General features: G+C 44.3%; 1 protein-coding gene across 2 annotated transcripts in view; it reads left to right on the forward strand.

Moving 5' to 3' along the window:
• CIRSR (corepressor of RBPJ and splicing regulator) overlaps positions 1 to 25199 on the forward strand; it is a 259288-nt gene that overhangs the window by 210250 nt on the left and 23839 nt on the right. For both annotated transcript variants that reach the window (XM_085645265.1, XM_085645266.1), the window contains 2 exons: positions 876 to 982; positions 22470 to 22558. In XM_085645265.1, coding sequence (XP_085501391.1) covers positions 876 to 982; positions 22470 to 22558 — 196 coding nt within the window. The remainder of the gene's footprint in view (positions 1 to 875; positions 983 to 22469; positions 22559 to 25199) is intronic.

The raw sequence follows: 25199 nt of genomic DNA on the forward strand, positions 1-25199 counted from the left end.
CCTTGCATACCTTATCTGTCCCTTTCCTCCCTTCTCCTCTCACCACATTCCCACCCCACACTGAGGAAGAAGCATTACATGTACCACATACGTACTATAGGTGGTAAATGTATGTGTTAAATCCCATGAAATTGAGAATTCGGTGTGGTTTTATGACTGATAAATCTGGTCTCACAAGTAATTCCCCATTCCATGGGGTTTAACTTGTAATTGCATGGTACTGGCAGGTACTTGCCTGGATTTACTGCCTGGTAATAGTACATTTGTGTGTGAATTTACCACTCTGCCAGTACCCTGCAACTCTGAGTCATGGCCTAAGTGTTTTGTGTTTAAAAACCTTCAAGCATTCGACTATGCATCCAAATGTTGTGCAGTGAAGCTTCTAATGATTTTTTCAGTTGGCGGTCTTACTCGTAACACAACAAGAGGAAAGTACAAATAGGTTGTTAAATATATTGAACACAGTCCTGCGCTTTTTGTCAAGCACAGCATTTTCTTTATTGTTGCTTTGTTGCTGCGAACCTGCATGGGGTCTTTAGACAAACACAACATTCTGCTGCAGACTACTTTCTGGTTTATTCTGCCACGAGAAACATTCAATCATACAGTTCCCAAGGGTATGGTTTCCAGCATTAGAAAGTTGCACAAAGAGAGAAGCCCCTTTCGCTTAAAAGAAAAATGCAATTATTTTGTATTCTGAATCTCCAGACCGCTGTTTTTGAAAATCATATGTGATGATTTGCTCAGCAGAAGATTATTGAGTTGATTTAGCTGTGATTTTAGTTAACAAAGCTTCAGCCGCATTCCCACTGTGCAGTAAGAAAAAAGGCAGAGTGATCTCAATGATATGTTCAAACTGTGATTTTTGTGAACAGGGCCATCAATGCACCCCTCGGAGCTAATAGCAGAGATGAGAAACAGTGGGTTCGCACTGAAACAAAATGTGCTGGGAAGGAAGTTGACCGCAAATGATCCATCGCAGGTAATGATCTGTTTTTTTTTTTATCAGGAAGGTAAAATATCTCAATCGAGTTTGGATTGTTTTGGGATTGTTGCTGGGTGTTTTCAAATTTACTTATCCATAAATTGCACATACAGGGCTGCATGATTTCCACAGTCTGAGCATTCCCTTCTTATTTTCAGCCCTGCAACTTTGATTTCCTAATATTTTTTAGTGGTGCAGCTCATTAAATCTTATTAAATCTTCTCTTCTTCCCAGCAATCGGTGTACCTTCTGAATTATTGGTGCAACATACAGGAAAATGTCTTTATATTTTTAGATCTTGCCTACAGACAGCATTTAGGTGAAAACCTCTTGTGAATCATACCAAAAACCTACAGTGGGCTTACAGCCTGCCCATGGCTTACCACTGTTTGACTTTATGACCACCACCTTCATTTGCTTACTTCTTATTCGTTGACTTGCTTTCCTCTTCTTGTGAAGAGGCATGGAACATAGTCACTTTTCAATCCTTTTGATTGTCTGACTTTTATCTTTTCACTGTTAAAGAACTACTTTTCATTCGGCACTCCATGAGAGTAGATGCATTGTATTGCTCTCTCCCTCGTGTGTTGTGTCCTCACCTCAAATATCTGTGCCTGCGCTCTGTGTTGGTCCCTATCCCTCCCAGCTTGTCTGTTAAAGCACAGCAGCAGGTATATTTTTCCAGGGTGTCACTAAAGATCAGACTTTAAGGCTTGTTTTTAAGTTGAGCCTCGGCAGCGCATGTGCTGCTCTGTGAGGCATGCTGTAATCGAGTTTTGGACTTGAAGCTCCGCCCACTCTCCGCCCATATGTTTCTTTGGCTTGTGTCATTGTCCTTTGTAAATGCTGGCTTCTGCTTCGTTAATAGGCTTGTTAGTCCCTCCTTAGTACCTCCTTATCTTCGTTTTATAACCTCTCATGAGGACTGGCCCTTTTACCTCTGTTATTTCACTGTATGTCTTATTTAGTCTGTAAGCACTATTTTCTTTAATGAGTTTCTCCTACTGCAGGCACGACATGCTTTCCTGCAACATTCAGCGCGCCATGTGCGCTTTCACTTTCCAAGCAGCCCGGGACAATGGCGGTCGCTTCTTTGAAATTAAAAAGGTCTTGCATTTACAAGAGTTTGAGCTATTAACATTGTAGATGACATTGCCTTTTATTTACGTGTTAATTATCAAAATAGATAAATAAAAGGCATTGTCATTTACAATGCCAATTGCTTAAACTCTTGTAAATGTGAGACCTATTACATTTCAAATGCTTGTTTTGAGTTATCTCCAGCATTTCACTTACTGCACAAAAGCTCAGGCCTTCACACACAAATGCTTTTATTGCACTGCAGGAAAGGCCAACTGCTGTACTCAGATGGTGTTTGAGGCATGCTAATTAGTTAACATGAATGAAAAGGAGATATCTCTTCTCCGGGGGGGGGGGGGGGGGGGCATGCACATCTGCTTGCTAGGCTACTTCAGAGGGCCACATGGCTGGAGCATGTTTCTGTTGTTAGACTTTTGAAAAGTAAAGTAGTCCTTGGCAAGCATTTTCCTTTAAAAGTGCTTGTTTTTTTAAAGTCTGTTCAGTTTCCTGAGTGAAAAATATCTACAAAATAAACCATGGAATTATAAAGATTGAAAATATTGAATTAAGTGTGCAGTTTTGAGATACCATAAGATATGTGTTTGCTTTTCCTACAGTATTTAGATTTTTTAGTGCTTTACAAACAAGCACCTGGAAAACCAATGGCCTGGCATGGTCTTTTAAAGGCATGAACTGGCTTTGCAACTGCTTGCTTTACATTCAAGACCCACCCCGAGACATAGTATAAATATCACCAGACAACATTTCATTGGCCTCTTTGCCTTGAATGAAACATGATGCATGTTATTTCTTTGTACAATCATACAGCAATTTATTTCCTTTTCATGAAGACTTGTTTACTACCAGACTATATATGTTGGACATCACAGATTTGTGGGGGATCTTGGTTATAATCCATTCTGTGGTTCGATTTGTCTCTCAACTAAGAGGAAACCGAAACATGGCCATTTATTAGAATACTCAATAGGTTTCTCTAGAGAACTAGGACGTCGGAGACTGTTCGCAATTAGGGGATCTTTATTATCTTTCATAATCATTCGCCCATATTGGGGTTCCAATGGTATTCTGGAATCACATTAAGAAGATTTAAAAAAAAAAAAATAGATTCAATAAAGACTCTTTGTAAATTAAAGACAGCCTGGCCAAGGATGGTACATTGAACATTGTGATGCAGACTTTTTAAGTTGACCAGTTCTTCAACTCACGCTGAGTCTGGCAGCTTCACAGTTCCTTGTGCTAAATGTGTTGGGAGGATGAGATATGAGGATGGATATTCTAAATTACTGGTCTGCCTTTCAGTTGACTGCAAAATTAGTGAGTACTGGCACTGCAGGTTCATGCTTCAAAGGACTTTGAGCTGGCAGAGAATGCAAACCACTTCATTTGACGATGGTCTTGATTTCTGCTAGACCACAGCAAAGTTCCTTTTTTTCTGGCAGCGTTTTATAGTAAGTCACTTAAGAATCTGAAGGATGCCTTACTCCCACCTCCTTTTTCTGCTGAATTTCGCTCAGCCCCCTCGATCCATCAGAGTTAGCTACTGATTACCATCTCTCTGGATGGCTTAAAACTCCCGTTCATTTTGTCACCGCCTGACAAGACAGCTTTATCATAGGAAAATTTAATGTTGAGGAGGGTCTCATCTTCATCTGAATTATTGCCAAAGAACTCATTGGTGATACACCATTCATCAAGGAGCATTTTGACAAAGAAGTGGATTTCAACATTGAGAACCCCCTTAAACACCTGTGATTTCTTCACCTGCCCGGTGTCTCCTACCAGAATGTTAAGCATGCCTGTAAAGAAGTTTGCGAGAGGCCGTTGGCACAGGGCTTTTGTTGTTTTCACAAGAGCAGCCCTCTTTTTCGTTATCTTTCTGTACAAATTGTGTTGTTGGATCTTGTTCTTAGACTAGCCCCAACTATACTTCTTTAACAAACTCTGAGTAACAGTCAGTCTTTCAGTGTCCGAGGACCTCTGCATCACTGCCTGTGCATCACCCTCTACCTTTGAGAAATAGACTCACTGACTGTATCCTTGGAGATATGCCTACTGAATTTGTGATGCTTCGGGCACCCTTATGAATAGCCCAGTTATATGCATGGTGTCTCAACAGTTCTGATTACTGTACTTACGTTGGTGTCTGGTGCTCCATTTTATATTGCCCTACTGTGTGTTCAGTCATCCAGTTCCCCGTACCCTTTGAACTATTACCTTATTGTACCATTGAATGATTGGTAGCCTTCCCCCTTGTGCCTTTCAGTTCCCAGAGTCATTGGCTTACTGTGTCACTTCTGATTCCCCTTGGCTCACCTATCTTCATCCTCCCTTCACATCTCCTTAACTGCTGCTGTGCCTCTGCACTGTAAAACTAGCATATGAAGCCTCAACGCTGCATCTCGTGACGTCTTTTATGCTCTTCACTCAACTAACTGCTTGGCATGGATGCCACTTGATTCTAATAAGTACCTTTGCTTCACAGATTTGCGGACACCTCCAGTGAATGGTTCTCGCCTTACTTATCCGATTTGATAAATGTCTAATGCTATAACCTTTTCAGCTTTTCTTACCTCCTGTATTTATTTGGCTCAAATATTCCTTTACTTTCTTATTACCTCACATGTTCATCCAAATCCGGAATTGTCTCACTGCTGTAAAATATTGGTAGGCTTTAAGCTCCCTTAAGCTCAATTTTTCTAAAACAGAAATCATATGTTCTCATCTTCTCCTTTTCTATCTATTCGGTTAATTCACGTCCTCTGTAATATTCTCTTCTAACCCAACTATCAGAGACCTTGGTCTACTGGTTGACTTGCACACTTGACTTTGTCGTGAACACAGCCTCTGCGACTAGTTAGCAGTTCTTAACCCCTTCCATGCTGCGCAGATTCCGCCGCTGTGCTGACGGAATCTTGCGCGGGCGTGGTCATGACGGAACGGTTCCGTCATGAGCACAGCTCAACCGTGGCTCATGACGGAACCGTTCCGTCATGAGCACCGAAGGGGTTAAATACTGCAAAGATTCACACACCCTCCCTTTTGACATTGCTAAGTCTTTCTTTTACTATCTTGGGGTTACGGTTTAGATCAGTTGTTCTTAAACTTTTGACTTCTGTGGACGTCCACTTAATCATTTCTGGAATCTGGGTACCCCTACTAAGTCATTGTTGGAATACGACGACCCCTACTTTATGTAATACAAAAATATTTTTAAAAAATCCACATTTTATTTCGAATGGAAGTTTAGAGCTTTTCTAAATTCCGTTGAGGGCTCCCATTGTCCATACTGTATTCTGTTTGATGCACTTGCACTGCTCCCGCAAATCAAACTGAGGATACCAATTTAGTGTTTAGCCTCCAATTTAAAATTCCTTCACATTTACAGAACTTTTTAAATTTCACATTTCACTTTCTAATTTTACATATTACAAGAATTGCCCTGCACCCACCTGAAAAGTGTCCTGGGTTTCCTAGATTGAAATGAAGACCTCACCAGGATATGAGTCACCAGCTAGTAGACAGCCGCCCCTCCACCCAAAAAGTGAAGTTAGCATGCTGTCCAGTTTTCTTGAAACCCCAGAGGGAATCGGACACGAAGAATTCTGGACTGTATAGAGGCAGTACAGTAAGCATACCATTTTTGCAATGGCCACCCTGCCCATAACAGAAAAAGGTAGAGTGTTCCAGAAGCAAATGGACAAGCCAAAACCTTCCACCACTTGGTCTATGTTGCAACGGTTCTGTTGTGTCTCCTTGTCAGCCACCATGACCCCCAACTAACAGAAGTTCTCAGTCTTCCAACGGAAAACGAAATGTAGCAGCTTTATAAAGCAACGAAAACTGAATGTTGCTTTTCTTTCTTTGCTATGTTTTAAAAGCTAGAAAAGGATAATGAGAGGGACCCTTTGTTCATCAAAGGAATAGGGTTCCGTATTCAACTAAGAAAATATATTTTTCCTTTGGCAGACCACTTACCATTTCATCATTAAGATCAGATTTACCTCACTCCCATACAGCTATCATTCATGCACCATTCCACCCTTCAGTAGGCAAAGGGACTATATCAATGTGTATACTCTTTTAGATATTGCGTGCCACTACGCAATGCACATATATATTTATAAAAAAATACTTTATTTAAAAAAATAAATCTTTTTGTCTTGTACTTCAACACACATAAAAAAGACTATCGGTTTGTGACATTGATTTAAAACACATTCATTAACAATTCCACCACATAGTTGTTACATTAAAAATATATTTTTTAAAAGATTACAATGCCAAGCAGAGAGAATATGTGTTTGTGGCATGTGTGGCTGTAAATACACATGCTGTGCATATTTCCACCATCTATTGTTGGGCTCAGATGTGTACAACTTCGAAGTAAGTCTTTTCAAATCACGGGACCTAGTGACTCCACTGATTAGTGGTATTGTGCATGGGCATCAGCTCCTTAGTTAAATTGTTTTTTCTTCACCGTCTGTTTCAGTCGTGTCGAAGTGAGCTCTAGTTTGATGTTGCTTGGTTTCTCACCAGGCCTTCGAATCCATCCCTTGTCAATTCTTTAAAACAATAGTGCTTCTCCAGCATTGGATCTTTCAGAAATTCACATGCTTGAATCATTCCCCTTCGTCTCAATGGGAGTCCCACGATACCATAAAAAATCAGTACATAACATTTTCATAGGCTATAATGGCAGTGAACAGTCACTTTAACAGCTAATCCATAACCCTTTTAAAAAAAGAGCCAAACTCCAGCAAGTCAGGTGACCGTGCCCTCTAGAACACTCCCAACAGACGCTGAGTCCCTCAGATTTTCTACGGCACGTCGTGTGAAGGAAGTCTCGCTGAGCTCTGATCGGTTTTACATCAGACCAATTGGAAAACGTATCTACTGCTACTACCATGTCTGAGTCATCTGAGAAAGGGCTTTTCAGGCCCTGTACTAATGGTGGGAAGAATAGACTTCAGGCTGAAGACCCCCACAAGGAATGCATTTACTACCCTCAGCATAAGGTAAAAGACTGTAACATATGTCGGGCCTTTTCAGCTAAAACCTTGAAAGATAAGGAGAGGAGGCTTCTTCTGTGGCTGCAAAAAGCCAAATCTAAAAGATCTCCTTGTTCTGAAGAGGACAGTGACACCTCTTCAACCTCTTAGAGAAGGTCACATAAGAGGGAAAGTTCCCGTGATCATGGGACTTCAGAGGAGTCGAGGAAGGCCCTTAAGAAGACTCACCATGAGTCTGTCAAGTTATAAAAAGGTGAAAAAAGGAGAAACCCTCCTCAGAAACTGCCAGGTCTGAGCCCCCTACACCATCTGTGAAGTCTGGAGTTCGTTCACCCTCCAAAGTCCTCATAACCGTCAACGACAAAGCCTAAAACCGCTTTGAAAATCTCTGCGACGATCACCTCACCTTCGAGAACTCCATCGCCAACAACAGCCATAGTGACGTCGAAGATGGTGCAGACGACAGCAACATTGACGTAGCCTTCCATCTCTTCGCCAGCGTCGATCCTGTCGATGAAGGCTCTTTTGACAAAACCATTGCAACCTTAGACGAGGATAACACACAAAACAGCCCCAACAGTTGAAAACTGCAACTACGCGCTCAATGACGATGTCATTGATGGCGTCATCGACAACACCGCCAACAACACTAAAAGCAACAAAAACATCCCTTTTACCTGACCACACCTCTCCAAGCAAGGTATCTCTTCTCCTCCCCCAAGCCATCTTTTGGACGTGGCAGAGTCAGATGATGATGACCCTTTTGGGACAGCCCACCTCCCATCTGATCTCCACCTAAACTATCAAGAAGAAGAGGATGAGAAAGAGCACTGTTATCAGGAGTACTACAACCGACAACAGACAAAATGTACGGCAAGACCTAGGCATTATAGGGAACATTTCCAACAATATGGCCATTCGCCTTCACATCAAGGTATGGTGCAAGTATCTGCATCACTCTTCCAAGACTTACAGGGGATGTTAAAAGACTACTGCAGGTGGTTTCCAGAGCCCTCAAGGCCACCATCACCAACACAACCCAGTGCTCCACCTCCGTCTCCCAAGACACCAAGACTTATCCCTCCACCCTTGACACCCAGGATGACTCCTGCATCAAGCATCGCAGCTCCACCTAGGGATTACCCCTCATCATCGGACGATAGAGAAGAGGGAGAAATTCCAGACAACGAATCCGCCCACAACGAATAGGATGATTATTTGATTACCACTCCATCTCCTCCTGCACCACAGCCTGTAGATTCACCTCCAGATGACATAGGAGGGTGTCACAACCTGATGGAAAGCGCGCTAATGAGATTTCAACTACCAATATCAGTCGAACAGTCTGCTTTCTTTATGGTTTTAAGGTGCCCACGAAGAAATCGTTACAAGCCATCCCGATTGTAGAATACATATGGGAAGATGGCACAAAGATTATGAGGAACCCTGTGAAGGTCACAGCCGTCTTACAGCGCATAGAATAAAAATACAAAGCACCAGAAGATTCATATGCCTGCTTAATCAGACACCCAAAGCCGGACTCAGTCATCTCTCAAGCGGCTCAGCGCCGTTTAAAAAATCCCTCTATGCACACGAGGTCAGTAACCCCCCTGACTCTCTAGTACTCTATACAGCTAGCAAACAGGCAAACACTCGGGGCACACGTGGTGCACCCGCTCCAGACCGGGAGAGCAGGAAAATTGATGCTGGGGTAAGAGGGTAGCAGGACAGTCTGCTACTCATTGGCTTACTCTCCTGGTATGACGGTGCCCACTGGAATCAGATGGTGGACAACATCTCCCAGATCATTATGCAAGAAGGGACAGGAATTTGTGGCATAGGGAAAATTATCTCTAACAACACTGTCTGCTATGAACTGGATGCACCCGACACAGCTGTAGCGGAGCGCATGCAACATACTCTAGATGTCAAGAGAGTGCTAATTAACGCAATTTTAACGCCAGCATTAACGCCAGCATCGTCTTGTATTATCATGCTTGGCTGCGTGTGTCTGGTTTTAAACTGGAGGTCCAGCAGCACCTTCTAAATGTTCCCTATGATGGCCAGCATCCTTTCGGTCCACAAGTCAACGGGATACTAGAATTTTTTTTAAAAAAGACACTGACACAGCCAAAGAGATGAGCGCCCTGCAGGAATCCACTCCCGCAACTTCGTTTAACATTTCCATTACCGCGGTGAAGCAAAAACCACCACCGTGTAAACCTCTTCCACCTTCCCGGATATATTACTGGGGTGGATACAGGGGCAATATTGGCAAGGATAGAGGAGAGTGCACAGACCCAAAAGGGTAGCCCCTCCAAAACAGTGACACTCTTCCCCTTATCCACACAGCAACTGTCGAGAGAAGGTTGCAGGGTTTTCTGTCCCATTGGTCAGAAATCACCTCCGACCAGTGGATTCTTGACATTGTACAGGTGCGGTACTGTCTAGAACTCACTCAAACACCACCAAACATTCCCCCCCACCAACACAGAATGTCCGCAGAACATTTGTGACTCCTCCAAGAGAAGATACAGGCCCTCCTCGCCAAAGGAGTCAGCGGAAAGAGGGTCTATTCCCTGTACTTTCTTATCCCCAAGAAGGATGACTCCCTAAGGCCCATCCTTGATCTCAGGCCCCTCATCAAATACATTCTGTCAGAACATTTCCACATGGTCACTCTACAAGACGTTATACCACTACTGCCGCAAGGTGACTTCATGACTGCCCTCAATCTGAAGGACACCTACTTCCACATACCCATCCACCCAACGCATCAAAGATACCTGATGCTTGTTGTGAGTGTACAATATTACCAGTTCAAAGTGCTTCCTTTAGGGGTTACCACAGCCCCTAGAGTTTTCCCCAAATGTATGGACGTGGTGGCAACTCATTTCAGAAGGAGAGGCATCCACGTGTTTCCTTACTTGGACAACTGGCTGATCAAGAGTACCATGCACTAATTATGCCTCGCGCACTTCCATCAATCTGACCAAATCCCACCTCCAACCCCATCAGGTGCAGCGCTTCTTCGGACCATCCTAGACTCATCGGTGGGGAAGACTTTCCCCAGTCTAGCACGAGTGTAAGTTTTCCAAAACGTGTTCCTCTTTTTCAGCCAGATCGTCAGGTAACGGTCAGAAATGTGATGCTCTTGCTCGGCATGATGGCATCTTGCATAGCCATAGTTCTTCATGCCAGACTGCACATGCACCCATTGCAGGAGTGCTTAGTGGCACAGTAGTCCCAAGCAGAGGGTCATCTAGAGGATCCAGTGTTGGTTTGGGACGCATTCATCACTCTCTGCAGTGGTGGAACACAAACAACCTGTTGCAGGGGCAGCCCTTCTTCGACCCAGTTCCGCAAGAGACCATCACCACAGATTCCTCACTCACCGGCTGGGGCGTGCGTCTCGATCACCTCACGTTCAGTGGGAGTAGACGTCTGCCCGGCAATCCTTCCTCATCAACCACCTGGGTTACTGGCTATTCAGCTTGCTCTCATTGCATTTCATGCTCTCATACAGGACAAAAACTTTCTGATATGCACAGAAAACAGAAGTTCACGAATACGAACTCCACCCCCAGGTCCTACTCCTGTACTGTCCTACAAATAGACCTGTTCCCTGTGCCGAAAATGCAAAATGCCAAAACTTCGCCACCAGAATGCCACACCCACATGTGGGTCCATGGGCAATGCACTGTGGATGAACCAGTCACAGATATTTGTCTACGCTTTAACGCCTCTCCCACTCCTACTGTTTATGGTTCGGAGGCTGAGTCAAACATCCCTAACTCTCATCCTAGTGGCACCAACTTGGGAGCTCCAGCCATCGTACATCACACTGCTAGAACCTTCTCTAGAGTTCCACACGAGAAGCTCCCCAAAAGGCCAGATCTTCTCACACAAAGCCACGCTACTCTCGAACATTCCAGCCCTCAGCAGCACAACCTTGCAATCTGACTCCTGAGGTCTTTTGGTTACCTCAACCTTCCAGAGGAGTGTTTGTCTATTCTCAAATAAGCACACAAACCCACTACCAGGGCCTACTTCACAGCTAAATGGAAACATTTCGTGCACTAGTGTCTTCCCAAAAATGTCAATCCTCTCACATTATCGGTACAAGACATTGTCTGTTACCTACTCCTCCTGCAGAAGTCAGGCCTCTACTACATTTGTATTGGGTTACAGCTGGCTGCTGTAGCTGCCTACTTGGAGATTATGCAACATGCTTGACACTACAGAATACCAGTCATTAAAGTTTTTATGGAAGGCCTCAAAAGGGTTATCCTGCCCCAGATGCCTCCTGCTCCTTTTTGGAACTTAAATATAGTTCTTAACAGACTCATGGGCCCTCCTTTTGAACCCCCTCACTCTTGGTCACTGCAATTTCTCTCAAGGAAGATAGCTTACCTTGTAGCCATCCCTTCCCTCAGACAGGTCAGCGAAGTACATGCTTTTACCTTGGAAGAGCCTTTCTTCCAGATCCATCATGTTAGGGATGTCCTCAGGACCAATCCTAGATTCCTTCCTAAGGTAGTGTCACTTTTCACATTAACCAGACAATTGAGCTTCCGGTCTTTTTTCTGCTCCCAGAGACTGTAGCGGAGCGCACGCAACATACTCTAGATGTCAAGAGAGTGCTAATGTGCAACACTGACCGAACAAAATCTTTCTGTAAGACACAACCAGCCACACAAGGCGCTTTCCACTTCCACTGCAATTAATGCATGTTAGCTGGTCAAATGCATACAGACCTGTTATGTCAAAGCCAAAAGAACCCTGCACGTTCCACCCAGACCTCATTCTACTCGTAAGAAAGGAGTTTCAATGTTTTTCTTAAGAAATATACCACTAGCTGACATCTGTAAAATAGCTACTTGGTCCACCCCTCATACCATTACCAAACACTTCTATGTGGATGTCCTGGCCAGATAACAAGCTAGTGTTGGCCAGGCTGTCCAACGTATGCTTTTTTAATCTTCTGCAACATCCTCACGCTAAGCTTTCGCTTTAATGAGGACTGCTCTACATTCTATGCACAGCATATGGATCTACAGCTAAACATTTCAAATGTTACCCTGAGAGTATCTGTTAGTGGGATGTAGTACTGTAGATTTACATGTGCCCACAATACTCCCCGGCTGCCTGATGTTGCAAAATTTCTTTCCTTTCGTTATCTTTAATACTTTGCTCTGCATTGGACATCTTTCCCTTATTTTATGCTCCATCGCTACTTTAGCCCTCCGTGTAGGAAAAACACTATCTAACAATGGAGCCGATGCCCATGCAGTATCTGAAAGAGACTTCTAGCAGCAAATTCCTTACCTTTGAATTTCCCAGGCGTCAGACTGGATCTGGAAGATTATTGCATGAGCGCGCCGATAGGTGGCATTGATGGGATCCACGTTGCATCATCCGCACCAGAAGTGACGTCTGCATCATCTATATAGGCACTACCTTGGCGCACTAACGTCTGTTCTTTTCTTTCCGCGCCAGTTAGTGCTGATCAAGAGAAAGAGCTACCCCTCTGTTGTTTTTTTTTTTAAAACAAATTTTTATTGTGTCAAAAGTCACGTACATTACAGAGCTCCTTAACCCAGGAAACATCTGCCATAGTAGACATTGCGAATCATTTCCATTGACGTTTGATGTACACATTTTCTTTATCATCGCTGCCCTCTGTTGGTTTTTGACAGAAGATTTTTGACATTTAGTTGAGTTCTTTTTTGAGTAATTCTTCCTCCTGGTTGTGGCGCCTGTCATCCCACTATGTCAGTTACGGACCCACACCTCATGTGTCTGTGGTATCTTGAGCGCGACCACTACTCCAAGTCATGCTGTGACTGCTGGGCTATGGCAACGAAGGCTTTGAGCCTGAAGCAGTTAGCGGCCTAGCAGGCGACACTGCGTCATGAGACTCCCCGGAGAACTCAGTCCCGATTGAGATAGGGAGGTCGCATGACCACTCCAAGAGCCCCAAGTTGTCTTCCTCCCATTCCAGGTCATTGGGACATTCGGGGAAGAAGCATACCGAGTCCGACTGCTGAGGCGACAAAGGTGCATCAAAGTTTGAGGTGTGGGTCTTTGGAAACGTTGCCATGGTCGACTTTGAGCCTCCCAGCTTTTCCAGGAGCCTCCCTGCCCCCCACTTGGGTAACAGAATTTTATGAGGCCATGCGCCATGTATTTGAGTGGGCTGACCCCTCCGGCGCGCCTTCAGGCCCCATGGGGTCGGAGGGGGCCTCATCTGGTTCCACACCAGTGGCTTTGGCTCCGATGGGCCTCCATGGATCTGGACCGTCACCAGTCGTGCCACTGTGACCTTCTGCAGTGCCGATGCAGATGCTCCCGGCACCCACCAACAGCGCCAGCCCCATTTACATCCACAAATTCGACAGGGAGCCGGAACGGAGACGACCGGACCCACCAGTTGTTTGCAACAAGGATCGGGGTGGTGGGGCGTGCGGTGAGGCAGGGGAAGCATCTCTCCACTCCTCCCTCCGGCCGGAATAGGAAACACCCAGGAAGCACCCAGGCTCTCCTGAGCCAATCATAATGCTGCAATGTAGGTTTGTGATTTATCTGAGCACCCTGGATCGGCGATCTGATGGGAACTGGTGACCTGGGCATGTTCTCCACCCAGGCTGTAATGCAGCCTGGGCGGAGAACATGCTAAGTGCGTATGAATGTTTGGCCGGCCCGAGACGGCCAGCCAAATGTTCATACGCACTTAGGGAGTGAAAACCACTCCTCCTCTCCCCTGCTCTGTCAGCAGAGCAGCCCTGCCCGCCTCATAAAGCTGCAGCGCCCGCAACAAGAAAATCTAAAGTGATAATAACATTGAGTTATTATCATTTTATTTTTCCTTACATTGCTGAAAAGCAGTGGGGCGACGCTCCTCCGCCTTAGCAGAGGAGCCACCTCTGGGAACCCACGTATCCTAGGTCAGCTCCTGAGCCCTATTCTGAAGTGCTGGGCCTCTAGGAAGAATGTGAGGGGTCACTGGACCCTTTAGAATACCAGTAAGAAGGCTAGGAAAGTATGAACTGGTGTAAGGAACTTGGGGATGCCAGTGGTCTAGACACATTCCCAGATACTGGTATGCTTTCTCCCCCCCTACCGTGGCTAAAGAGGAGGGAGCATCATATTCTACGGTGGTGAAGAGGGCATCTGAGGTCTTGGATCTCGAGTTGCCCTCGGTGGCAGTCAAGATTAACATTGTGACTACCCCCTGGTCAATCTCCTTCGTCTGAGTCCTGCAGGCTGTTTTACTTGTGACTTGGAACGGGGACTCAGCCGAAGGAGATCGACCAGGGGATACTACACCATCCATCTTATTATCTTGACTTTTTACCGGAGTTCTACTCCATTCCGTGCAACTCCGCGATTATACGTAACCCTGATGATGTCCGCTTGGATGGAACACGTTGGCTGGGCTGAAGTGCAATTGTGATAATGAATAAACTTCAATAAAGAGGATTAAAACTGACATACAAGACTCCTGAGGAATTTGATTGGACATTAACAGCTAACATTTGTGGAAATAAAATGTAATGGAATTTATTACAATGTTGTGAATTGAACTAAAGTGATTAGATAAGTTAATGTAGTAAGTTAATGTATCCTGCGATTATGTGTTTTTTAACCCGTTCCCCGCTCATGACGGAACCACTCCGTCATGAGCCACGGGTGCGCTGTGCTCATGACGGAGTGGTTCCGTCATGCTGCGGCCGTTGGCGGCCGCTCCTCCCACGCGGCCTGTGCGGGCGATTAGCGCAGTGGGTGGAGTCATGACGGAACCGAGCCGTCATGAGCGCAGCTCACCCGTGACTCATGACGGCGTGGTTCCGTCATGAGCACAGCGGCGCCGTCAACCCCCCCAAACCCCCCCAGCGCTGCGGCGGAATTCGCGCCGCAGCGAAGGGGTTAAGCTCCTTATTGGATGTGTCTCAGTACTTCTGAGATATACTTTTTAGATCTGGGTTGATAGCTCAGCCGTTGCCATATCTTGTATGATCAACAGAAAAAGAACTTTAAGAAGCACATCTGTGAGAGGGGCTTTGACTCCACTAACATGTTTACCTTGAGTACTGCATTTGATTGGGCAGAACTTGTGTGGTGCTGCCAGGAAAGAGTGCTTGTTGCACTTCTTTTGACTCCTGAGTGGTGTTTCCTCAACTAACATGGCTGCCTGGTTAAAACTTAATGACATGGCAGTGTACAAGAGCCCTCCACAATGATGTGATAGTACTGACTAAGATCATTGCTCTGTGAGCCAGCAGTAGTATTTTCGGTAGAAGTATTGGGGAATAGAGCTTTCAAATAAGGGATTTTGCCGCACCCAAAATGTCTGCTACGTCCAGCGTGATGACGCAGTGGCATATGGTCTGCCCAACCTTCCTGGCACTCCAGAAGCTCTGGTCCCTGCAGTCTTAACATGGGGTTCCGTCTCGCAGCGGCCTCATGGCAGTCTCTCGTCCCATACCAACCTACAACCTCAGTTCACTCTCCCCAACTTCACCGGCTCCCCTCCGGCCTGTTCTCTCCAAGATGAGCTGCAGCCACAGAATCCGAGCCAAGATGCTGGTCTACAGCACTGCTTCAGAAGCAGCAAAACAACAAGTTTGGCCATAGGTGACCTTCTTCTTCCGTCACAATGGTCGTTATGAAAGCCAATAGGGCTCAGTGCAGGGCCAGCAAGTACCTGCTGAGCTTGTGCTTTCTTCCCCCCACCGGCACCACACCCTTAGTCGGCATTTGTCTCTCATTTCCCCACATCAGCTCATAGACCCGGTTTCAGTGCTTCAGCCTTAGTTGTTGTGCTGCTCTCCTCCTGCAGTCTTCATCTGGTTTCACCACTCCATTTTGGCTGATCCCCACTGACTTAGACCGATCCCACCTTCCACACCAGCCACCACAGGCACAGCTCAATCTTCTTTCTAATAATATCCCACAGTCTCAGTACACTCTCCCCTCTTGCACTGCACTTTTAGTTACAGATGGAACTGAATAGGCATGTAGTACTGCAGGAAGACCAGATATTCTGTGGATGCATTTATAGATGTATGTGTATTTTCACGGGTGTTAGGTAAGATAATGTGTGCTGTTAGAGGTGTGCCTGGGTAAGCGCTGGGTGACAGGGAGTGGTGTAAGTGCAGGATGTAAGGTGTGCTTGTGTAAGTGCAGGGCAAGAGTTGTGAGTGCAGGGTGAATAGTGTGCCAATGTGATGACTGGGTGACCAGTGTGCTCTTGTGTGTTGGCGGGAAGAGTGAAATGAGAGTTGTGCGAATAATGCGTAACCAGAGTGCAGGGTGAGTTGTCAACTAGTGTAAATGTAGGGTAATCAGTGTGAGCTGTGTCAGTGCAGGATGATGTATCCGTCGACAATACCTCTCCATGTCATTGACTGTCCTCAAGTGGGGGTTCAGGTGTAATTTGAACTTTGATTATTGAAGCTGATGTTGCAACACAATGTCAGCCTTTTGGACATGTGAAAGTTACTTTTCTAAGGGTGGGTGACCCATATAAGGCCAGATGTTGAGCTCTGGCTCTGGAAGAAGTATTCTTGAAACTTCGAGCCAAGTCTTCTGGTGGCTTCTTCCACCCACGCCCTTATGTTACTCATCAAGTTCCCTTCTCCTTCATCAAGTAGCTAAATGATGCAATGTAAAACCAGGAAACCTGGTTTAAAATACTGTTTATCTCTACTTGACAAATGTTTTTATCTATGTGTCAAAATGTGTTACCCTAATGGCAATTACCTTATTTCACTGTGACTCCTTTTCTTTTATTGCCACATTTTAGAGTATGTTAAAAAAAACTCAATTAAGGATGTTCCCGCTACAAAAACCTCACTAGTATATTCAGATTTAGCTTCACCTTTATTTTGTTTCTTTAAGCCATAAAAGCATACGAAAACATTATGAATGTACAATTAACATTGTCAAAAAGATTTTAGTTTAATAAAATACTTAAGATCATAAAACAATTTTTACAAGTAGAAAAATCAGTTAAAACAGATAAAAGCAAGATGTCCCCAGACACAGACCATCTCTGCTTTGAGCACGTAGGTGACAAAAAGGGGCTTTACCTATAAAATAAATGCAGCAGCTAACACATTTCCATTAAAAATATGGCGCTGTATCTATCAAAAACACGTGGACCCTGCAGTCATCGTGTGACACAAGTCAGATATCTGATCTATTGTAAAAGCAAGTATATCAATTAAAGTGACACACCCTGCTTTTTAGGTCTTGCGTGCGTTGCAGCACAAAGCGCTGCTCCGCCTCCACAAGAGATTTTGTAGGAGAGGATTTTCAGAAAAGGGCTTTAATCCCCGCCCCTCATTTCCAGTGGCTGGCGTCACCGTTTATGGTAAACGGTGGCCTGCCATTGGAAATTAGCTTTCTGGGTTGCCTCCCTTTGGCTTTTTGTTCCGGCCCACCAGAGTGGCTCGCCTGCTTCACGGCTGTTGTGAAGACTTTTCTTATCTGCTTGTTTATTTAACAAATGCAAAAAGAACTATTGCTGGACAGAATGCAGAACATTGTCATACATTCACCCCAGTACAGAGATCTGCGCCCAAATCCATCGTTTTTTTAGCTCACCATGCCATTCCAGTTTGGGCCCAGCCATACGCAAATCAGTCTTGACCCTGTGCCCAATGGGAACAGTCCAGCCTGAACTGCCAGGCCAGGTCCTCCCTGGACTGGAAACAAGCATCCTAGGACCCGTTTCTGGGTTTTACCCACCCTTCAGCCAGGATAGCTTGATTCCAGTGGCATGGAGAGCACGGGACTCACGTCTGAGCATACCTGTCCCACTCTGGGTGACAAATGCAAAAAGAACTATTGATGGACAGAATGCAGAACAATGTCATACATTCACCCCAGTACAGGCATCTGGGCCCAAATCCATCGTTTTTTTGCTCACCATGCCTTCCAGTTTGGATCCAGCCATATGCAAATCAGTCTTGACCCTGTGCCCAATGGGAACAGTCCAGCCCGAACTGTCAGGCCAGGTCCTCCCTGGACTGGAAACAAGCATCCAAGGACCGGTTTCGGGGTTTCACCCCTCTTCAGCCAGGATAGCTGCATTCCGTCCATCAATTGTGTGTCTTTTGCTTTCTCGCCCTATGTGCGCCAGGTATGCCCAGACGTGGGTCCTGGGTGCACTGTGCCACTGGAATCAAGCTATCCTGGCTGAAGAGGGGTGAAACCCCGAAACCGGTCCTAGGATGCTTGTTTCCGCTCCAGGGAAGACCTGGCTTGGCATTTTGGGCTTGACTGTTCCCATGAGGCACAGGGTCAAGACTGATTTGCATATGGCCAGGTCTAAACTGGGGTGGCATGGTGAGCAAAAGAATGGTGGATTTAAGCCAGATCTCTTGACTAGGGGTGAATGTTTTGATTTGTTCTGCATTCCGTCCATCAATTGTGTGTCTTTTGCTTTCTCGCCTTATGTGTGCCAGGTATGCCCAGACGTGGGTCCTGGGCTCACTGTGCCACTTGAATCAAGCTATCCTGGCTGAAGAGTGGTGAAACTCCGAAACCCATCCTAGGATGCTTGTTTCCGGTCCAGGGAAGACCTGGCTTGGCAGTTCGGGCTGGACTGTTCCCATGAGGCACAGCGTCAAGACTGATTTGCATATGGCCAGGTCTAAACTGGGGTGGCATGGTGAGCAAAAGAATGATGGATTTAACCCAGATCTCTTGACTGGGGGTGAATGTTTTGATTTGTTCTGCATTCCGTCCATCAATTATGTGTCTTTCGTTTATTTAACAAGCAGATAAGAAAAGTATTCAGGACTGCTGTGAAGCAGGCACAGAGGCGCATGGGGTCACGGGGAGAACAGGGGATCCCGGCAGACTCTTGTGTTTTCCTGCCCAGGCAGCAATTACATTTTGTCATACCTAAATGCAGTTGTGCACTGATGAGTATTGGCTTGGATTCCAGATCACAAAAGTACTCACCCGTCAGCATGTTAAATACTCGCAAGTATTAGTTGCAATCAATTGAGCACATGAACCCAGCTTTCAAGTTGTAGAGCGTGCATTCCAAAAGTATGGAATGTCTCCTTGCATTAATGATGGCTCAGATTGACCCGAATGCGGACTGTACGCATAGCTCAACGCAACAATAGGCTTGGGTTGCAGGCAAGCATTGTTTGGTGACGTGTCATGTCTTACCTTTCTGCTCTGTGGCATAAACACGTGATAACATAACATACTCTAACATAACATAATATAACATAACACAACATATAACCAAACATAACAAAACAAAAACATAAAATAACAAAACAAAACACAGCACAGCACAACACAGCCTAGCCTAACACAACATAACACAGCCTAGCCTAACCAAACATAACATAGCCTAGCCCAACACAACATAACATAGCCTAGCCTAACACAACATAACATAACAAATCCTAGCATAGCATTACAAAACAAAACATAGAATAGCATGGCAAAACATAGCATAACACAACAAAACATAGCATAGCAAAGCACAACATTGCATAGCATAACAACGCATAGCATAACAAAACGTAGCATAACAAAAGATAACAAAACATAGCATAACAAAACATAGCATAGCATAACAACGCATAGCATAACAAAACATAGCATAACAAAAGATAACAAAACATAGCATAACAAAACATAGCATAGCATAGCAAAACATAGCAACGCATACCAAACACAACAAAACATAGCATCACAAAACATAGCATAGCATAACAAAACAAAGCATAGCATAGCAAAACACAACAAAACATAGCATAGCACAACAAAACATAGCATAACAAAACATTGCATAACAAAACGAAACATAACATAGCATACCAAACACAACAAAACATAGCATCACAAAACATATCATAGCATAACAAAACAAAGCATAGCATAGCAAAACACAACAAAACATAGCATAGCACAACAAAACATAGCATAACAAAACATTGCATAACAAAACGAAACATAACATAGCATAGCATAACAAAACAAAACATAGCATAACAAAACACAACAAAACATAGCATAGCATAACAAAACAACACCTAGCATAGCAAAACACAACAAAGCATAGCATAACAGAACACAACAAAGCATAGCATAACAAAACATAGCATAGCATAACAAAACATAGCATAACAAAACACAACAAAACATAGCATAGCATAACAAAACAAAACATAGCATAGCATAACAAAACACAACAAAATAGCAAAGCATAACAAAACAGCATAGCAAAACAAAACAGCATAGAAAAAAAAGCATAGCAAAGCAAAACACAGTAAAGCATAGCATAGCATAACAAAACACAACAAAACGTAGCATAGCATAACAAAACAAAACATAGCATAGCATAACAAAACATAGCATAACAAAACACAACAAAACAGCATAACAAAACATAGCATAGCAAAACACAACAAAACATAACATAACAAAAAACACCAAAACACAGCATAGCATAGCATAACAAAACACAACAATACATAGCACAGCATAACAAAACATAGCATAGCATAACAAAATATAGCATAGCATACCAAAACAAAGTATAGCATAGCATAACAAAACATAACATAGCATACCATAGCATAACAAAACACAACAAAACATAGCATTGCATAGCATAACATAGCATAGCATAGCATAGCATAACATAACATAAGAAAACATAGCATTAAGTTTGATAAACTCATAGTAGCGGGCTAGCTAGCTTTACCGGGCAGTGACTGTAAGCAACTCCCTCAACCCAGAAGCAGTCACTCGGTCACCTTTGCACTTGTATTGCAGTGGCTTTGTTTGTTAAACAGTGCCCATATTTATACTGTTAGCACTTTACTTGTTCAAATTTCAGGGCTCACAAAACTTTGATGAATCGAAATTCACAACTGAGGCTGTTAAGTTCGCGCTATATAAAACCCCAAGGATAAATAAAAAACAGTGCCATCTACAATGTGAATAGCTCCAACAAATACAAGACCTATTGCAAAGTACAAAACATTGCCATTTACAATGCCAATAGCTCCAGCTCCAACAAATGCGAGACCTGTTGCATTTCCAATGCTTGTTCCTATATAGCCCCACTGTGTAAAGTTATCGACTAACACCAAATACCACTGCCTGGCTAGTGTCCTATCTCAAAATACGGTAAGCCACCTGGTATGCCCTCACACCCCAGAGAGTGCACAGTGGTTTGATCTATCTCTGCCTGGGTCTGGCATAAGCAGGACAAACGAAGAGAACATGTTCAACATCCTCAATAGCATGTTTGCAAATATCACAGTTTGGGAACCTCGTTTGGCGACACTTCCATCTATATGTGAAATTATTGACCTGATCCCAGTCTAAACATAGGGGCTTATTATCATGTCAGGCAGAATTACTTCTGCCGTACACCGACTCTTTCATGGGACCGACCGACTGATTTCAATGCGACGGAACACCGTTCCTTCGCATGGTCCCTTTACTCAATGGGAGCTCATGTTACGGCTGTAAACCGTCTGTAACACAAGCGCCCATTGAGAAAAGGGAGGTGCATTTCATCCCTGCACCCCGTGGCAGGCACCTCAAGGTGCCTGCCACAAGGTGCAAGGATCAACAGTGGTGCTCCCTTGGCCTCCAACTGGAGGCCGTGCACCAAAGGGTGCCCTTCTGCGAGCCCCCAAACACGCTTTCCGTCATGGTTTCCATGTCGGACAGGCTGGCATGGAAACCATGCCGGAAAACGTGCATTGTAATCTCAAGTGTGGAATGGGCTTGAGACATCTTACACTCTTAATAGCTATAATTTATCTAGCAATTCGTGCCCACTAAGCCGTTGGCTCCTAAAACTTTACATCAGTCCCAAGGATTGTAACTTCGGTATAACTAAACTGCTTTTTTATTGGCAAAGGTGTAAAACTGGTAATACTATGTTGGAACCAATGAGTTTTCTTCTAAATTGCAAGGTCCACGGTCTTTGCTAAATAGTTCTTGGAAAATCATTACAATGCTTTTACCAAAATGTTCCCACAACTTTGTTTGGGTGGTGTGTAGCATCCCAAGCAACATTCTCGTAGGTGAACTGATAACAAAAATAAGGGCGTGTTTGAGAGTTCCAGGTTTGGAAATGCATTCGGACAGACACTGAGGTAACATGTGGGCAAACAGGTCATCTTTCATTGCATTGGAAGTGTGTTTCCTGTAGTACTGGGACATCTCTAAGTATACCATTATGGATTACCTTTTCTCAGTTAACTTTCATGAAGTTTGGGGTCGGAATATGTCTAAGACTGTACAGTGTGGAATTACTTTCAGATTTTTAGTTTGCATGTACTCTAACTATAACATTGCATCAATCTATATTCTAGGAGTTTGTGGCAAGTGAACCAGAAGAAGAAGACCCTGAAGTTGAATTTCTAAAGTCTCTTTCTACCAAGCAAAAGCAGAAGCTGTTGAGGTAAATGCATGAAAAGCACCCTTTATTTTTGTGGAAAGTATATTTGTAGGTCTTAGCACTTAGACCACCTATTGCTCCCAGTACATAGCATCTACTTAGCCCGGACTTCAAGTCAGCCCCTTATTTATGATTCAATGGTTTTGTTGTGTCGCAGGTGTCTGCTGTTGATTTGATGCCCTTGCTGTCTAGCTTGTGTTTGGCCCTCCCAAGACCTTTTAGGTTTCAGTGTTTTGATTGAATGGGTTGCATACTTCCACCACTCACTTCAGGAAACATGCTGCCTCCTGTGCACTGTTAGCAATCAATTAGGGACTTTTTATATCACAGAAGTGTGCTCGGTCTTCTTACAAGGAATTGTTCATTTCCGCCATGCATTGTAAACAAAAAGCAATTTTTGGTTTATTTTTAAGCTCAAGCAGGTTTAAAAAAAAAATGAAATTATGACCGTCCCTAAAGTCTCCACATAATCTCTCAGAACATTGGGTGCAGCCATTTTAGCATCACGCCATCCAATATCTAGTCTGTTCCGGTCTCATTGTCACTGGTGGGGCTGTCATAAGTACTTTATTTCTGCTGCATTTTTATTTAAGTCGGACAAGAGAAGGCAGTGTCTCTCAACCTGTAAAAATGGCACCTTCAGTTCCATGTGTGCCCCAAACTATGTTGCCTGCCATAATATCCCACTTTCCTGTCCTGGAAACTACATTTATGGAAAGGGAGGCACACAACCTCAGTAGCCTTTCAATTGGCATTGTTTTACAGGATTTACTTGTTAGCATGGTATTTGTTTGGGGCACAGAATTTAGGTGGGTAGAAGGTCAAGTTGCTTGAGCACCTAGCTGGCTGCTAGTGGTTCACTTTTTTGATGTGGAATTGGTTACAGTTTCCTATTTATGACTCGCCTACCAGACAGTTCAAGTTGTCAGGTAGCGAATGACCTGTTATCAACTTACAGTGGGCCCGTCACTTACCATCGGTTGGTTGGCCTCATTGTTACTCATATTTGCTTGCTTTATATTTGATGGCTTTCCATGCCCCATCCTGTCGCTCTTAGATTTGTCCCTCCCTTAGACCCAAATCTCTTTACCATCTTTTTGCTTGACTGACTTGTATTCTTCCACTGTTCACTTTTAGGGACTCTTTTTTTTGATTTTGGGTAAGCACTCCATCAAAGTGCATGTGATTTCCAGCTCTCTCCCAAATGTGCTTTTTTCCCCACTGTGCCATCTGCCCAGCTCTCTGTGTTGCTTCCTCATTTGTGTGCTTTTCCTGGACCACACCCCTTGTTGCTCTCTCCCTTTTGTGCTTCTTCTCCACAAAACAACCTGTGCTATGTGTTGCTCTTTCCCTCATGTGCTTTCTTCACCCAACCCACACCTGCTGGCAAAGCCAGTATGCCAAAAAGGCGAGACCTGTTGGCTTTGCCATTGCTTTTCTGTGGACTATAGGCGGCATTTCAGAAGTGGACACAGGATGGGGAAAAGGCTACTGTGGATTCTCAGCGAAACTCTGAGGACATGACCCATTCGGTGGCTCTGGTAGAATTTTGATTAACCTTGGTCTCTTTTGAGTGTTTGCTACATTTCGACCTTTGTATGAAAACTTCTGCATGCTTGCATGTGCCTTCCTTACTGTGGCAGGACCAGCAAAGCATTATGAAACCTTTGCGGTTCAGAGACCATAGCATAGTATCCATTGAATGTACAGTACCAAATCACATGGTAAAAATTGATTTGCTAACAGTTATGTACAGCACAAACAATAACAGGCAAGGTAGTGTTAGGATTTGGTGCAACCAGATGTCTATTTGAAGTTTGGGGAAAGATGATATTGAGTGACCCATATAATTTGACCATAAAGGCACATTGTTGTTACTTATGAAAGAGTATCTGGGATGCCAGAAAACTTTTTTTTTTTTTAATTATTTTATTTTACATGGTTTTATCAATAAACAAACAAAAAATACAGCAGCATGTACCTTAGAACATGAGTACATCATATGAAGGTGCATCAATACAATAGATCGCATCAGCACAACAAGTCGAGAATTCCTCAAAAATATAATTCAGGGAGGAAGCCCACGACTGGCTGGAGGGATGGCGCACTGCCGCGGGACCCAGGAGGCAAGGATAGAAACAGAAGCACCAACCAATGACCCCGGCGACGTCGGCAACGAGGGAGTTGGAAGCATTGGGTAGCTCACAACTGAACGCTGATGAGAACTCAGACTGATATCACGCCTAATGGACCTTAGGACTAAATGGGGGGCAACCCCAATGGCAGGGACACGAGGAATCGACAACAACACATTTAGCTGCTGGAAATCCATTGACATGGATGCGCTGGACTTCCTGCATGACGGCACCAGCGACATTCGCTGTTGGGGTGGAGACATTTTGATGTGAACATTTAGCCACTGTAAACTGCAGTTTAAGGGGATGACTTACGGAGATTGCTGCATAGCTCTCCCACTTACGCAAGTATAAAGTTATGGGAAATAAGCACTCTGCTAGGTTGGGGAGGCAGGTAGTTTTAAATCCGCCGTGCAGGGAGGGGGGGAAGGTATCAGTTCAATGGGTTATCGTTTGTTTTGGTACAGAAACATGGTGCGATACTTGATGGCATACATGGTGACAGCATG

Source organism: Triturus cristatus, chromosome 3_1 (genome assembly GCF_964204655.1).
Source record: "Triturus cristatus chromosome 3_1, aTriCri1.1, whole genome shotgun sequence".
NCBI lineage: Eukaryota > Metazoa > Chordata > Amphibia > Caudata > Salamandridae > Triturus > Triturus cristatus.